At 61.1% G+C, this 13166-nt stretch overlaps 2 protein-coding genes across 8 annotated transcripts; one reads left to right on the top strand and one right to left on the bottom strand.

The window, feature by feature from the left end:
- The first annotated feature begins 1058 nt into the window (after positions 1-1058).
- Positions 1059-6375, top strand: LOC131579591 (sterol 26-hydroxylase, mitochondrial). The gene is made up of 9 exons (XM_058839771.1): positions 1059-1321; positions 3387-3577; positions 3840-4039; positions 4114-4311; positions 4451-4611; positions 4951-5117; positions 5347-5428; positions 5513-5713; positions 5812-6375. The coding sequence occupies exons 1-9, from the start codon at positions 1088-1090 to the stop codon at positions 5935-5937; spliced, it is 1560 nt and encodes a 519-aa protein (XP_058695754.1). The 5' UTR covers positions 1059-1087; the 3' UTR covers positions 5938-6375.
- On the bottom strand, positions 6222-12905 carry PRKAG3 (protein kinase AMP-activated non-catalytic subunit gamma 3). 7 transcript variants are annotated; one of them, XR_009277732.1, is made up of 13 exons: positions 11613-12371; positions 11493-11532; positions 10989-11209; positions 10823-10907; positions 10677-10735; positions 10355-10400; positions 10180-10234; positions 9953-10079; positions 9685-9850; positions 9475-9512; positions 9099-9245; positions 8850-9019; positions 6222-7706 (listed from the first exon to the last, which is right to left on the bottom strand). XR_009277732.1 is itself a non-coding variant. In XM_058839772.1 (13 exons), exons 1-13 carry the CDS (start codon positions 11964-11966, stop codon positions 7684-7686), a joined length of 1455 nt encoding a protein of 484 aa, XP_058695755.1. In that variant the 5' UTR covers positions 11967-12374; the 3' UTR covers positions 6222-7683. The 7 variants fall into 7 exon arrangements, 2 of the variants coding, with proteins under 2 accessions (XP_058695755.1, XP_058695757.1); XR_009277733.1 differs by having other exon boundaries at positions 10823-10904; positions 11613-12370; XM_058839772.1 differs by having other exon boundaries at positions 8926-9019; positions 11613-12374.
- Between the last annotated feature and the right edge of the window lie 261 nt (positions 12906-13166).

Genomic DNA, 13166 nt, shown 5'->3' with positions numbered 1-13166 from the left:
CCAGACACCCCAGCAGGGCCCTGCTCATGGGCTGGACAGCTTGGCCTGCACCAGCTTGAGGCAGGAGCTGGCACCGTTCTCTCCCTGGCATGAAAACATACCACACCTTCCTCAAGTTTGCTGCCAGCAGCCGCAGTGGGCTTACCAAGGCCTCCCCATCTGTGGTCGTGGCCAGCAGTGCCTGGAGGAAGTGTTGAGAGACGGCCTGGGACAGTTTGTACCCAGCTCCCCAAGGCACCATCCTGCACTGCTGGGGGACAAGGCAGACACAGGGGGGTGACAGGCAGGGGACAGAAGCAGGGCAGGATGGCTGAGTCCAGGAGACCTGAAGAGCAGGCTCAGTGGTGAACATGGAGCTGACACAAGGTGTGCAGGGCCTGGGATGTGGTACCCAGTGGCAGAGTGCAATGCCAGTGCTGGCACATGTTGTGCCCTGGCTGGTGCTGTGCCCAGTCCTCGTGCCCGTGCCTGGCGTGCGGTGCCTAGCACCCGCTGCTTATGTGCAATACCCAGGATGCAGCACCTGGTGCCGCAGGCTCCATTGTGCCAGGGTGCTGCACCTGCCGTGCCATGCCAGTGCTGGCTGCCAGCTGCCTTGTGCATCGTTCCATCACGCACAATGCACGGCACCCAGCACCCGGTACGTGCCAATTCCAACACACCCGGTGCCCGGTCTGCGATGCTGCGGAGTAGTCGCCAATGTCCAGCACTTGGTGTAGGGCTCATGGTACCCAGTGTGCCGTGGTGACTACATAGCACACTGCAGCCAGTCTCCACGGCCCGGTAGAAGGTGTGCCGCAGCCGGCACAACGCGCATGGTATGGACTGCCCGGTGCCCGCTCCCCGCCGAGCGGCAGCCGGTACCCCGCATCCAGAGCGCAGCAGCCGGGGCCGGTACCCGTTGCGCAACGCACCGGCTGCGCGATTCCCTATTGCCGGTGCACGATGCTCAGTCCCCGGTGCGCGGTGCCCGGTGCCGGTGCCCGGTTGCCGCCCCCGCGCCGCCCCCCGCACCGCCCCCGGTGCCGCCCCCCACCACCCTCGGTGCCTCCCCGCCCCGCCCCGTCCCGTGCGCTGCCGACGGAGCATGGCGGGCCCGAGCGGCGGGGCCCGGCTGCCGCTGCTGCCGCTGCTCCTGCGCCCCCGCCCGCCGCCGCCGCGCAGCAGCCCGGGACCGCCGCGCAGGACCGGGGGCTCGGCGGCAGCGGCGGCGGGGCCGGCGCGGCTGAAGGGACCGGAGGAGCTACCGGGGCCGGGGCTGCTCCGTACTTTCGTCTGGCTGTTCCTGCGGGGCTACCTGCTGCACACGCACCGGCTGCAGGTGCGCCGGGGCAGCCCGGCCCGGGGGCTGCGGGGGTCGGGCTGCGTGGGGGCCTGGCGACCCTGCAGGGGGGGAGGTGGGGAGGGAGGGTTGGGAGGGGTGCGTGGGATGGAGGGGCTTTCGGGGGAGCTGGGGGGAGGGTGCTGTCCCCGGGGGGGCTTTGCGAGTGAGGGAGCGGGTGCGAGCTGGGGGCAAGGGGAGATGGGCTCCGGGGAGGGGTTAGCTGCCGACAAGTGACGGCGGGGAGTTGAGCGGGGGCGGCAGAGCAGGGGAGCACAGGGGATGGGCGGTGGGGGGCACCCGGCACCGTAGGGTGATGCTGGGGCCAGCAGGCAGAGAGGGGCCAGCAGAACCGAGTGACATCGGGAGGGTCCAGACAGCTCAGGGCTGCTCCAGCAGCCCCGAGCCGGCGAGGCAGCTGAGGGCAAAGGTTCGGGGGTATCTCACAGGGTCCTGCCATCCCCGGGCTCCTGCTGTGACAGCTGGAGGGAGCAGCGGTTTTGGGTGCAGGTGACTGGGCAGGTTTTTTTGGCAGATGATACCAAGGCAGGGGAGGGGTAGGCAGAGGTATTTGTTTTCTTCTGTCAACACTTCCTCATACGTCGGATGAAGCAAGCAATGGGCTTGGCTGGCTGCAAGCCAGGTGACATCTTCCAGCGCCCCAGAGCTCTGACCTGCCCGAGAAGCGTGCGGGATCAGGCCTCCCTGGCATCTCAGAGCTCCAGGCGCTGCTGGTTGGAGAAGGGGTTGTCACAGGACAGTGGGATTTTGGAGTGTAGGCACTGGAGCTCCCTCCTGCTCCCTCCTGCCCTTGGGACTCTGAGCACAGTCTGGCTTTGCCGGAAGGTGCCCACATGCTCTGGAGGTGCCTTTCCCCAGGTCCAGGCAGCTCTAGCTTCTCACAGCCCAGCTCTCCAAGGCCTGCACTGTGTCAGGTCCTGGCCGCTGGCAGATGCTGGTGGGCAGGCTTCAAGCTGGGGCACAGTGCCCCATGCCCACGAGCTGCCTGCAGTACCGGGGCGGCCGTCCCTCCCCCTCCTCCTGCCACCGTGCACGAGGAACGTCTCCCCGTGGTGACGAATCCAGCTGAATCCAGGCGCAGGCTGCGATGCAGACAGTCACCAAGGGAGATTGTACCACGTGCATCCTCACAGCCACGGGGAATGGGGACCAGGGCTTCCCTGCTAAGTCCCCTGTATCCCCCCCATGCTCGGCCATGCTCTGCAGGGGCTCTGGCAGTGCCTGGGTGGGATGGAAAGTGACCTTTGGAGACGGCCCTGTGCAGATCCACTTACAAAGGGGTGCCCAGCTGCCCCCAAGGGATGCACTTGGAAGTCACGGTGCTTGCTGCCGGGGAAGCAGGCATGGTACCTGTGGCTGCGGACAAGGAGGGGAGCTGCAGCTGACAGGGCCCAGAGTAAAACTGATGTTGGTGAACGTCCCCTAGCTGGCTTGTGAGCCTGTGGCCCCAGGGCCATGCCCTGGAGGTGACAGCCTGTTCTGGGAAACAGCCCAGTTATGCCCTAGCCTGGTGCTGCACTCCCAGTGCTGATCATTAACCACCCTGACTGGGTGGTGAGTTCAAGGACCCACTCAGTGACTGTTGTCTCCAGGTTAGGCAGAGCTGGGGCCATGCTGGAAGCAGCAGGAATTAGTCCTGCTGGTTGATGCTGCAGTGGTCCTGCATCTCAGCACAGTCCTGTGCTTGCAAGTTGTCTCTGTCCCTGCTGTCCCTTCTTGGTCTTCCTTCCCCAAAAGACCCACCAGGCTCTCTCTGCATCTCTGGGGTGGGTGAAGGATGTGCCAGTCTGTACTGGGGGATCAGTGCCTGGTGTTTTTAGTGCTGGGAGAGGAAATGAGCCCAGAGACACCAGCCCAGACCATCTGCAGAGCACTTCAAGGATGCTGCCAGCTTGGGGGGGGCATTAGAGGCAGGTGCTTGAGCTCAGGTGATGCTGAGATGCCCATGGGGTGGGTGCAGATAGGCACATTCAGGGCAGCGTTGGGGCAGGGGGGCTCTGACCCAGCTCATCCCATTGACCCTGCTATGCTTTGTGCATCACAGGTGATATCCCGACGCCTTTATGGACCTATCTGGAAGTCAACCTTCGGACATTATAGGAACATCAACATTGGAAGCCCAGTGGTGCTGGAGCAGCTGCTACGCCAGGAGGGCAAGTACCCCATGCGGAGCGACATGGCCCTGTGGAAGGAGCACCGGGACACCCGGCGCTTGCCCTACGGACCCTTCACCGAGTGAGTCCTGCCCTGGCTATGCTCTTTGGGGCAGCACACATCTCCTGCCCCTTCCTCAGGTGTAGGGCCCAGGTGGCAGTTTGCATTACTCCCGCTCCTGCAAGCTGCACATCCCCACCAAGTAGACGGGCATGGCCACGGCGGGTGGAACGACTCCTGGGATGATTCCAGCTTGGGGTTGGGGAGTATGCACACAGGGATTGGGGAACTGCTGCCCCTTGCCTATCCATGCACCCCAGCGCTGAGCTTTTTCCCCATCCAGGGAAGGGGAGCGCTGGTACCGCCTGCGCCAGGTCCTCAACAAGCGGCTGCTGAAACCATCGGAGGCGCTGCTGTACGCGGATGCCATCGGGGAGGTGGTGTCAGACCTGATGGTGCGGCTGCGGGAGGAGCGGAGCCGCAGCCCCTCGGGGGTGTTGGTGGGGGATGTGGCCAACCTGCTCTACCGCTTTGCCCTGGAAGGTAGGGGTATCCTCCCCCTCACCCCTGCCCTGTCCCATTCCCCCGGAAGTCTGGATGCTGTTTGTCCCCTGCAGGCATCTCCTATATCCTCTTCGAGACCCGCATCGGGTGCCTCAAGCAGCAGGTCCCTGCTGAGACCCAGCACTTCATTGACTCCATCAACCTCATGTTCAAGAACTCCATCTTTGCCACTGTCCTGCCCCGATGGAGCCGCAAGGTGCTGCCCTTCTGGGACCGTTACCTGGACAGCTGGGACACCATCTTCGCCTTCGGTGAGCGGTGATGATGGGCATCCAGTGTGGTGGCATTGGAATCCCTAAGGACTCTCAAAAAGTGGGGCAGTCCCTGGCCAGATGTCTTTTTGGCAGCCGTTGCTCTGTCAGCTCTGGTTCCCACTCTCTGTCCCTGCAGGCAAGAAACTGATTGACCGAAAGATGGAGGAGCTGGAGGGGCAGGTGGAGCGTGGCAAGGAGGTGTCCGGCTACCTGAGCTACCTGCTGGCCAGTGGCAGGCTTAGCCTGGACGAGGTCTATGGCAGCGTGGCTGAGTTGCTGCTGGCTGGTGTGGACACGGTGAGAGCCAGAAAGCTGCTTGCAGGGGATCTCTGCTGAGCTCCATGCCCAGAGGAACCCATGGGGCCGTGCTCCACCCAGCCCTTGCAAGCTCTAGCCTGGTTGCTGTGGGGCTGATGCCCCACAGCGGTAAACCCTCAGGGACTGGTCAGTACAGATCCTGTCCTCTGCTCTGCTTCATGCCCTGCTCCCTACCTCTCTCTCCCCTGTGCCTGCTGCCCCTCACCCCTGACTTCTCTGTGCACCAGAGCAGGGGCTCTACTGATGCTGTGCTTGGCACAAGGCTGCTCAGGTACTAGCCCAAATTCCTTCACTTCCCCTGGTGCTCCACTCCCCCAGACCTCCAACACGCTGTCCTGGGCTTTATACCACCTCTCCCGTGACCCGGACATCCAGGAGACCCTGTACCAGGAGCTGAAAGCTGTTGTGCCTGCCGACCGGTTTCCTGCTGCTGAGGATATCCCCAAGTTGCCGATGCTTCGGGCAGTTATCAAGGAGACTCTGAGGTACATCCCAGCCTTGTCCCTGCCCTGAGGCCCTGGTCACCAGCCCCTTCCCCAAGGGGGACCAGGCACCAACCAGGCAGGATGCAAGGCTGGATTTCAGTCCCTCTGGACTGCAAATATCCATCTCCCCACCCCCGAGGAGCTGCTGAGCCTTGTCCTGCCTGCATCTCCCTCTCTCTGGGATCTCCAGATGAGTCCTGCTCCCCTACTAACTCTCCCCATATCCCAGAGTCTACCCTGTGGTGCCCACCAACGCCAGGGTCTTCTATGAGAAGGACATTGTCATCGGAGACTACCTCTTCCCCAAGAATGTGAGTGGGGGCCATGCTGTGGGGACCCCCGCTGCACTCAGTGGGGCCAGGTGGGGTCATTAAACGCAAATTCTTTCCCTGCAGACCCTCTTTGTCCTGGCGCACTACGCGATGTCCCACGATGAGACCTACTTCCCCGAGCCTGAGCGGTTCCTGCCCCAGCGCTGGCTCCGGGGACACGGCTCCCCTCACCACCCCTTCAGCTCCATCCCCTTTGGCTACGGGGTTCGTGCGTGTGTCGGACGCCGCATCGCTGAGCTGGAGATGCACCTGGCCCTTGCCAGGGTAAGTAGGGATCCCCCCGCGTTGGTTATCTTGCCATAAGCTGGGATGGGGGTCCCAGGGAGTCCCCAAGGCACTGCCAACTCCCCGTCTCCCCACAGATGATCCAGGCATATGAGGTGCGGCCGGACCCCCGTGGTGTGGAAGTGACATCTGTGTCCCGCATTGTCCTGGTGGCTGACAAGCCCATCAACCTGGAATTCATCGCTCGCCCAGGAGCCCCCTGACTGCACGTCCACCCCCACCCTGGGTGCCAAATGGAGATCCCCTTTACTGCCCCACAAGGAGGACAGGAAGGCAAACCCCTTCTCTGGCCAGCTTGGGACAGGGGGCTTACAGTCCCACAGTGGGAAAGGTGGGGGGGATGAGAGATTACCCCCAAATCACCCCATGGCCACTAGTATCCCCCTGCCCAAAATCAGCAGGAAGCTTGAGGAACTGCTGTGCCTTTGACACACTGCAGGGGGGTTGTGTCCCCCCCCTCCTGTGCCCAGCTGGGCTGTATCAGGAACCTGGGAGCTCTTTTGGGGCTGGGGGAAAGCAGGGAGGGGGCTTGCAGCCATTCGGTATTTCCGTCGTCCAGTCCTTGTGTAGCTGTGCGTGGATCTGTGCCTGGAGCCAGGACATCTGGGTCCTCTCTGAACAGCTGACCTTGGCCTCAGAAACTTCTCTGTGCCTCACTTTTCCCCTTGCCCCCAGGGGAGGGTTGAGTGCTGGGGCGTTTGGGATTTGCGCCTTTCCCAAGGGACTGAGCCAGCCCTGGTCCTGGGAAAGCACAGCAATAACACAGCACATTCCCAATGATGGGAGTAGGCCTGTCACCACCCAGCACTGGTATTGCATCCCCTGGCAGAACCAGCCAGCACAGGAGGGGTGTTGAGTTCCTGGCACTTTCCACTGTCAGCCATTAATTGCACTGAAATGCTGATAGGGGATCAGGGGAATGGCTGGGCTTGCTGCAAGCAAAGCAGCAGGAGAAAGATGAGCTCAGCATCCCCTACCTCCAAGCCAGGACCATTGCAAGGCTCACAGCTGGTAGCAGCCACAGGCAGGGGATGCACTGCTATTTGCCCAGGGTCCTTAAGGGATGGGGCATGGGACATTTTAAACAGTCACCCCTTCATACTTTCCTTCTTCTTGGACTGAGGGAAGCAGCAGGTGGAAATCTTGCTGGTACCAAAGCTTTTGTCACTCAGTGTGTCCCTGAAGGCAGCTGCACACCATCAAGATGATGAAGACTGCATGCCCTGTGTCCCCATCCTCTTGGTTCTACCCACATGGGCGGAGGTGCTACTCTGCCAGTGCCCCTTCCCCAGCCTGGTTCCCTCCAGAGGAGTCATGCCCAGCTTTACCCCAGAAAGGCAAGAGGCAGTTCTTTGATCAGGCTGCTTTTTTACAGCAAGGTTGAACAGACTAACAAATAAATAAATAACCCCTGCCCACCCCAAAATGTGCACAGGGTCTCCATGCAAGTGCCCGTTCTGCTGCTAGCTCTGGCACAGACTGTGCCTCTGCCAGAGAGCTCCAGCCCCATGTGACCCCAAAATAAAAAAGCCTGTGTGTGCAGCTGAGCCTACACTACCAGGCACCAGGCACAGACAGCGGGACTGTGTTCACTAGGAAAGAGCCACAACAGAAACGCTCAAATCCATCAGCAGGATGGCAGAGGGGTGGTCAGGTCCACTGGGCCTATATGGGTCTCTGCCCTGCTGCAGGCATGTTGCAGCCCCTCCAGCACAGTGCCCACTGAGCATCACTGTGTGCTCACTGGCAGGAGGCAACCCCTGGGTCCCATTTTCAGTGTTTCTGCCTCTCCAAGACTGGCAGGATCTAGCCCTGGACTCAAGACGAGCCCAAGGACTGTAGTGAACAGGCATGTCCTCCCACAGAGAGCCTTCAGGCCCAAGCCTCCTTCTCACAGATCACGCAGAGATCCCTGAGTCAGACAAGACAGTGGCATTTCCCTGGTGTCTTCAGAGTGAGGATCGATCAATGCCTGTGGGGCAAGAGAGTGTGTGAGACCACAACCCCCAATCAGTGCTGGACTGGGCACCCTGTGATACAGCCACTCCAACTGTCCCAATGGACACTGGGGTCTTCCTTCCATTCCTTGCTTGTATGCAAGCCCTGGGGTAGGAGGGAGGGCAGCTTGTCTGGAGAGGGACATCTCAGTGGCCCCCTGCAGCTCCTGACACAGCCACCCCTGTGGGCACCTGGGATAGGGTGAGCGAAGGCACCCTGATGGAGGAATGGAGGGAGGGGGGCAAGGGGGATATCCCATATGTGGCTAACACACACTATTCCCAGTCCCCTTCTGTGCAGAGCAGCTGGACACTGCTAGGGAAACTGGTATGCACAGGCCTGTCCCATCCCATTGCCCACCAGGACCCTGAAAAGCATTATTACCTTTGGGAAGCAAAGTTGGGGAGCCAGCTCCCTGCTCCTCATTTCATCCCTGAAGGGGTGTCTGAGTGGGTGCCAGGAATGTGCCCACCCATAGCCAGTGAGGATTCACCAGGTAGTGGGTGAGCAGAGCCAGCTGCAGGTGGCCAGGCAGTGTGGTGCCAGTGTCACCTGGAAGTGAGCCCTGTCTCTGGAACAGGCAGTTTTGGGGCTGCTGCAAGTGGAGGGGGTGGGAGGCTCTGCCAGCTGTGGATCATAGGTTGGCCATGTTTTGCTTATGGCTAATGGTGGGCAGCATGTCTGGGGTGTGCGAGTGGGGGTCTGTCAGCGATGTGCCCCTTGGGAATGGCACTGGAGGTGCTCAGGTCTTAGGGGGAATTGAGGCAGGATCAAAAATAGGATTTTGTCTGGGGTTGCATCATACCCCAAAACCCTCATCCAGCCCAAAGCCCAGGGACCTGCAAAACCTCCATTCCACACTCTGCCTGAATGGGGCTCTGGTGGAGTGTCTCCATAGGAAGTGTCCCACTCCTTCCTCAGTCACCAGGGATCCCCCTCAATCCTTGTGTACCCCTGGGACAACCAGCATCTGGGCCCTGCTGTCTCCACCTGGGCACCCAGTGCTGCCAAACCCCAGCCCCAGCCTCCTCCATCCCCCAAGGACCACTTTGGATGGGACAGAGGCAGGTGACCCACCAGCAGGAAGGGGACGCAGCAGTGGGGGGCTGGCGCCTACCTGAAGTGGAGAAAAATTGAGGGTGCAAGTGGAGAAAGATGGAGCACCGTGGGCTAAGAGTTAAGAGCATCAATACCTGCAGGAGTGAGCACAAGGGCCTGCAGGATGTCAGAGAGGGAGATGATTCCCCGTGGGTGCCGGTTCTCATCCACCAGAACCAGGCGATGGACCTGTGGGTGCAGGCAGAGCGTCACAGGCAGGCTGGGCAGCCGGCAGCAGTGGCTGGCACGAGGCACCCCGGCCACTCACCTGCTCCTTGGCAATGCGGTCAATTATGTCCTCCATAGGTTCGTGGGGGTAGCAGGTGAGGACCCCCTCCAGGGCAACGCTGCGCTGCTGCAGTGCCTCCCTCACACTGATGTCCAGGTTGTTGTAGCTCTTTTGGGCTGCCAGGTGCTGTGATAGATGTGACCACATTCAGAGTCCCAAGGTGCCCTTGCACCCCATTGTGCCAACATACAAGGGACAATGAGCCCAGGAGATGCACAGAGCAGATGTGCACTGGCACATGCATCACACTGCATGTGAGGTGGGTTTGCATGGGCACAGACAGGTATGAGTGCCCCACCAGTGCATGCAAGGAGCCGAAGTTGAGCCTGGGCATGCACACATGCAGGGTACTCACAATGACATCAAACCGCGAGTACAGGCCAACTACTTGCCCTGCAAAGAGAAACAGTGCAGGGGTTCCGGAACCAGCCCAGGGACCACCTGCCATGTTCCTCCCACATCCCAAGGGGCAGCCCAAGGGCCAAGAGAGGGGTTTTGGGTAGGGATGGTGCTGGAGCTGCTAGCAGAGAGAGATGAGGACGTCACTTTTTCCCTCCCCAGGTACCAGCATCATTGATGACAGGCAAGGCAGAGACACGACGATCCACAAAAATCTCCAAGGCGGTGTACACTGGGGCAGTCTCAGGCACGACAGCCAGATCATGGAAGGTGCCAATACACAGTTCCTGCACTGTTTTCTTCAGGAAGCGTGGTTTGGGAATGGTAGAATCCTTCAATGGGACAGAGCAGAGTTGGGCTGACACCTGCATGTCACCCTTGTCTGTGTCCCTACACACCAGCCATGAGTGTGCATAAGCAGCGCCTGCACTCACAAAGATGTGGAGAAACTTGAGGATGCGCTTGTGCGTCAGGATGTGCAGGACATTGCCCGAGACAGGCTCAATGACAGGCAGGCGGTGGATTTTGTGCTTGATCAGGGAGTAGACAGCATTGAAGAGGCTGTGGGTGATGCGGACATCGTGGTGGGATAGGGCTGCGTTCAGGGCACACACACCCCCACTCCGAGGGGTGTGCTCTCCCCCAGTGGACAGGCTCTCACCTATTGCTTGGAGAGATGTAGACCAGTGGCTTGAGGGAGCCCTGCAGGTACACCTCTGCCAAGGGAGAGAGCTATGAGAGGAGGTCCTCCAGCCCTCTCTTGCAGTCCCACAACCCCAGAGCCCACCTCCATGCCCTGTGTGACAACATCACTCAGCCACCCACATGATTTTTACCTCTCCAGGTCTCAATCTTATGCTCCTCCACCTCGTAGATCTGAACCTGAAGGCAGGGAAATGCCCTGGTCATGGCGGTTCCATGGGGGACTGAGGGCACTCTGAGAGACTGTCCCCCTTCCCCTTGCATTGCATCCCATCAGCCAAGCACAGGGATAACATTTGGGGGGGCAAGGAGGGGAGCAACAAGTGGATCCTGGTCTGGCCCAGGATCATCCCCTGGTCATTGTCTGGAGATTAAGAAGGGACCAGGAGTGATGGGGACAGCCGCTCCCTGCCCCATGCATGTCCTGATCCCCCAAGCCCTCCTCACGGCACTCACCAAAGGTGAGCGGTAGTAGCGGTGGAGGATGTTGATGAAGTCAGTGATAGTGAGCATCCCTGTGGAGATATGTGGGGCTGGCAGCACTGCCTGTACCCTCTTCTGCTAGGCAGGGGAGGGGACCAGGCATTGCTTCTGGCACTCACCCACAAAGCTCTGCGTCTTGCTGTCCCAGAGAGGGGCAGCACGCACCCCGTTGGCCACCAGTGCCAAAAAGGCTTTCTTGATCTGCTGGCAGAGTGTGGAGGGGTTCAGAGGATCCCCAAGCCTGCTTGTTCACTGCCCACCCTCACTCATCCCCCAGGTTATCACCTCTAGGGAGATGTCAAAGACAACGAGTTTGCAGCTGGTGGGGATGGCATCGTAACAGCAGTGGCTCCTCAAGAAGTGCATATAAACCTCAGCATCAGGGTTCTGAAACTCTCTCTCTGGGCCCAGCCCCAGTATCTCATTTCCCAGTGTGAAGGTGACAGGTCTCCTGTATTTGTCCTCCTCTTCTTCCTCCTCCCTGGGGCATACAGCCTTCGAAAACCCTGCAGACAAAGTCACCCCAGCCCTAGCAAGTGAGCTGAGCTGCTGGGTCTCAGCTGCTGGGTCTCAGCACCCTCCTGCCTAGGGGGAGCGGGGGATGGTCCCAACAGAGCCCCCCTGTTCCCCATTCCACAGGGGCAGCACATAGCACTGCAGTTCTCTAGCCTGGGGCGGACTCCAGCTGAGGAGAGGGGTATGGGCAGAAGTGGGCAGAGGACCAATGCACTTGTCACATGAGTAAGGCAGCCCCCCCTCCTAAACACCTAGACTCTTCCTGCTACCCACCTTCCTCCTCAGGGCACGTAACAGCATCCAGCAGCGCCACCTGAGAGGGCACACAGTGAGGAGGGGTCAGCAGGAGTCATCCCAGTCTTTTCCCCATCCATGGATTCTGCCTGCACCTACCCAGCTGCTCTGGCCCAGCCAAGCCAGGCAGAGAACTGTCCTGTCAGGGTGGGGATGTGGGCACCCCCCACCAGCCAAGGATCTCCAGAGCCTGTGGTCTCCATGGTGGCTCCAGTCCAGGACAACCAGCTCGTCCTCCTGCTCTGGGGAGACAGCAGGGGTCTCCAGAGCAGGACAAGGATGGATGGCAGGACCTCCTGCCTTCTCTCTCTGCTGTTGGACTCCAGCGTGTCCCACAGTGGCTCTGCGCCCATCCTCTCCCAGTCCCAAGGTGTAAATTCCATTCTTGCTTCTTCCCGTGCCGAGAGCCTTGCCTACCCCACTACCCCACTGCCTACCAGGGACCAGGTCCATCACAGGAAACTTACATTAGCAAAGCAGCAGCCCGAGGAAGAAGAGAGTCCACAGCGCCAGACGACTAACCCCATTCCCCCAGTCCCCAGGAGACCCTACTTATAACAGAGCCACATGTGCAGAGGGAAGAGCTACTCCAGCCACAAACCCGCCTGACACAGCAGAAGTTTACAGACCACCCTAAAATGAGGAAGGCACAGGGACAGCAATCAGTCCCTAAGGAGCCTAGAGCCAACACCGAGAAGGAATAGACCCTGCAGCACCTGCCCCAACCATTCCCAAGGGGTTTGGCACAGCTGGGACAAGGACGTCCTTGTCCCCACGGCTCCACGTCCGTGGGAAGGGGCCCATCGGCCGCCCACATGCTCCCACCCGAGGTGGCCTGTCCCCAGTCGGGGCTCTGTCGGGCCGTGCCCCCCACCCAGCCTGACGGTACCTGGGACGCGGCGGGGCCACGGAGCCGCTCCATGCTATCTGCGCGGCAGCGCTGCTATTCTGGGCCCGCGGCTGGCGCGGCCCTGGCAGATAGAGTGTCAGCGAGCAATGCCAGCCATGCCCCCACCGCCACCGCCGCGGGGGGGGACACGGGCGACACCACCGAGCAGCGCCCGCAGCCATCCCGCAGCCCCGGGCTGAGCTAGGTGGTCGCGGCCCCGGGGACAGCGATGGCCATGGGGACTCGAGGGAGGGTGCGCTGGAGGGATGGCTGGGGGCAGAGAGCGGAGGAGCACCCCGCTCCGTGGACCCCCGTCCTTCAGGAGCGGTGCTCCGCGCCGTCGGGACGCCGTCCAGCCCGCCCCGTGCTGTCCCGCCCCGTCGCGGGTGGGGGGCACAGCGTTCCTCTCTCCACAGGGATGCCGGAGAACGGCTGGGTCCAGCCATGTGCCGGGTGGAAGCGGACCCTTTTTCCTCGACGCTGCCCAGCCCTGCCTGTCCCTGCCCGGGGGCCTGCTGCAGCTCACTGTCCGCGGCGACCCTGTGGGGTAACCTCCTTCCTTGCCGCAGGACCACCTGCTCCAGCTCGCCTTCTGCCCACTCCCGGCTCCGTTTTCTATTTCTGGGCGGCTGTCGGGCGAGCTACAGGGTTGGTGGCTACATGGCCGAAGGGACAGGGCTCTGTCTGGCTGCAGAGGACAGCTGGATTGTGGCCCATGGCGGGGTACAAGGAGTTCCCTGGTGCTGCCTCACAGCAGTCTGCAA

Source organism: Poecile atricapillus, chromosome 5, assembly GCF_030490865.1.
Source record: "Poecile atricapillus isolate bPoeAtr1 chromosome 5, bPoeAtr1.hap1, whole genome shotgun sequence".
Taxonomy (NCBI): Eukaryota; Metazoa; Chordata; class Aves; order Passeriformes; family Paridae; genus Poecile; species Poecile atricapillus.
The sequence above is the reverse complement of the archived record's forward strand: the minus strand, read 5'-3'. Positions and strand labels throughout refer to the sequence as shown.

What these genes read in the sequence shown, in the direction of transcription:
- LOC131579591 (XM_058839771.1), top strand. Translation starts at nt 1,088, where the DNA reads ATGGCGGGCCCGAGCGGCGGGGCCCGGCTGCCGCTGCTGCCGCTGCTC. An exon ending in TGCTGGCTGGTGTGGACACG is followed by an intron (nt 4,612 to 4,950) that starts GTGAGAGCCAGA and finishes CCACTCCCCCAG; the next exon opens with ACCTCCAACACGCTGTCCTG. An exon ending in TGCACCTGGCCCTTGCCAGG is followed by an intron (nt 5,714 to 5,811) that starts GTAAGTAGGGAT and finishes GTCTCCCCACAG; the next exon opens with ATGATCCAGGCATATGAGGT.
- PRKAG3 (XM_058839772.1), bottom strand. Translation starts at nt 11,966, where the DNA reads ATGGACCTGGTCCCTGGTAGGCAGTGGGGTAGTGGGGTAGGCAAGGCT. An exon ending in CAAGACGCAGAGCTTTGTGG is followed by an intron (nt 10,736 to 10,822) that starts GTGAGTGCCAGA and finishes ATATCTCCACAG; the next exon opens with GGATGCTCACTATCACTGAC. An exon ending in GCCTGTCATCAATGATGCTG is followed by an intron (nt 9,513 to 9,684) that starts GTACCTGGGGAG and finishes TTCTCTTTGCAG; the next exon opens with GGCAAGTAGTTGGCCTGTAC.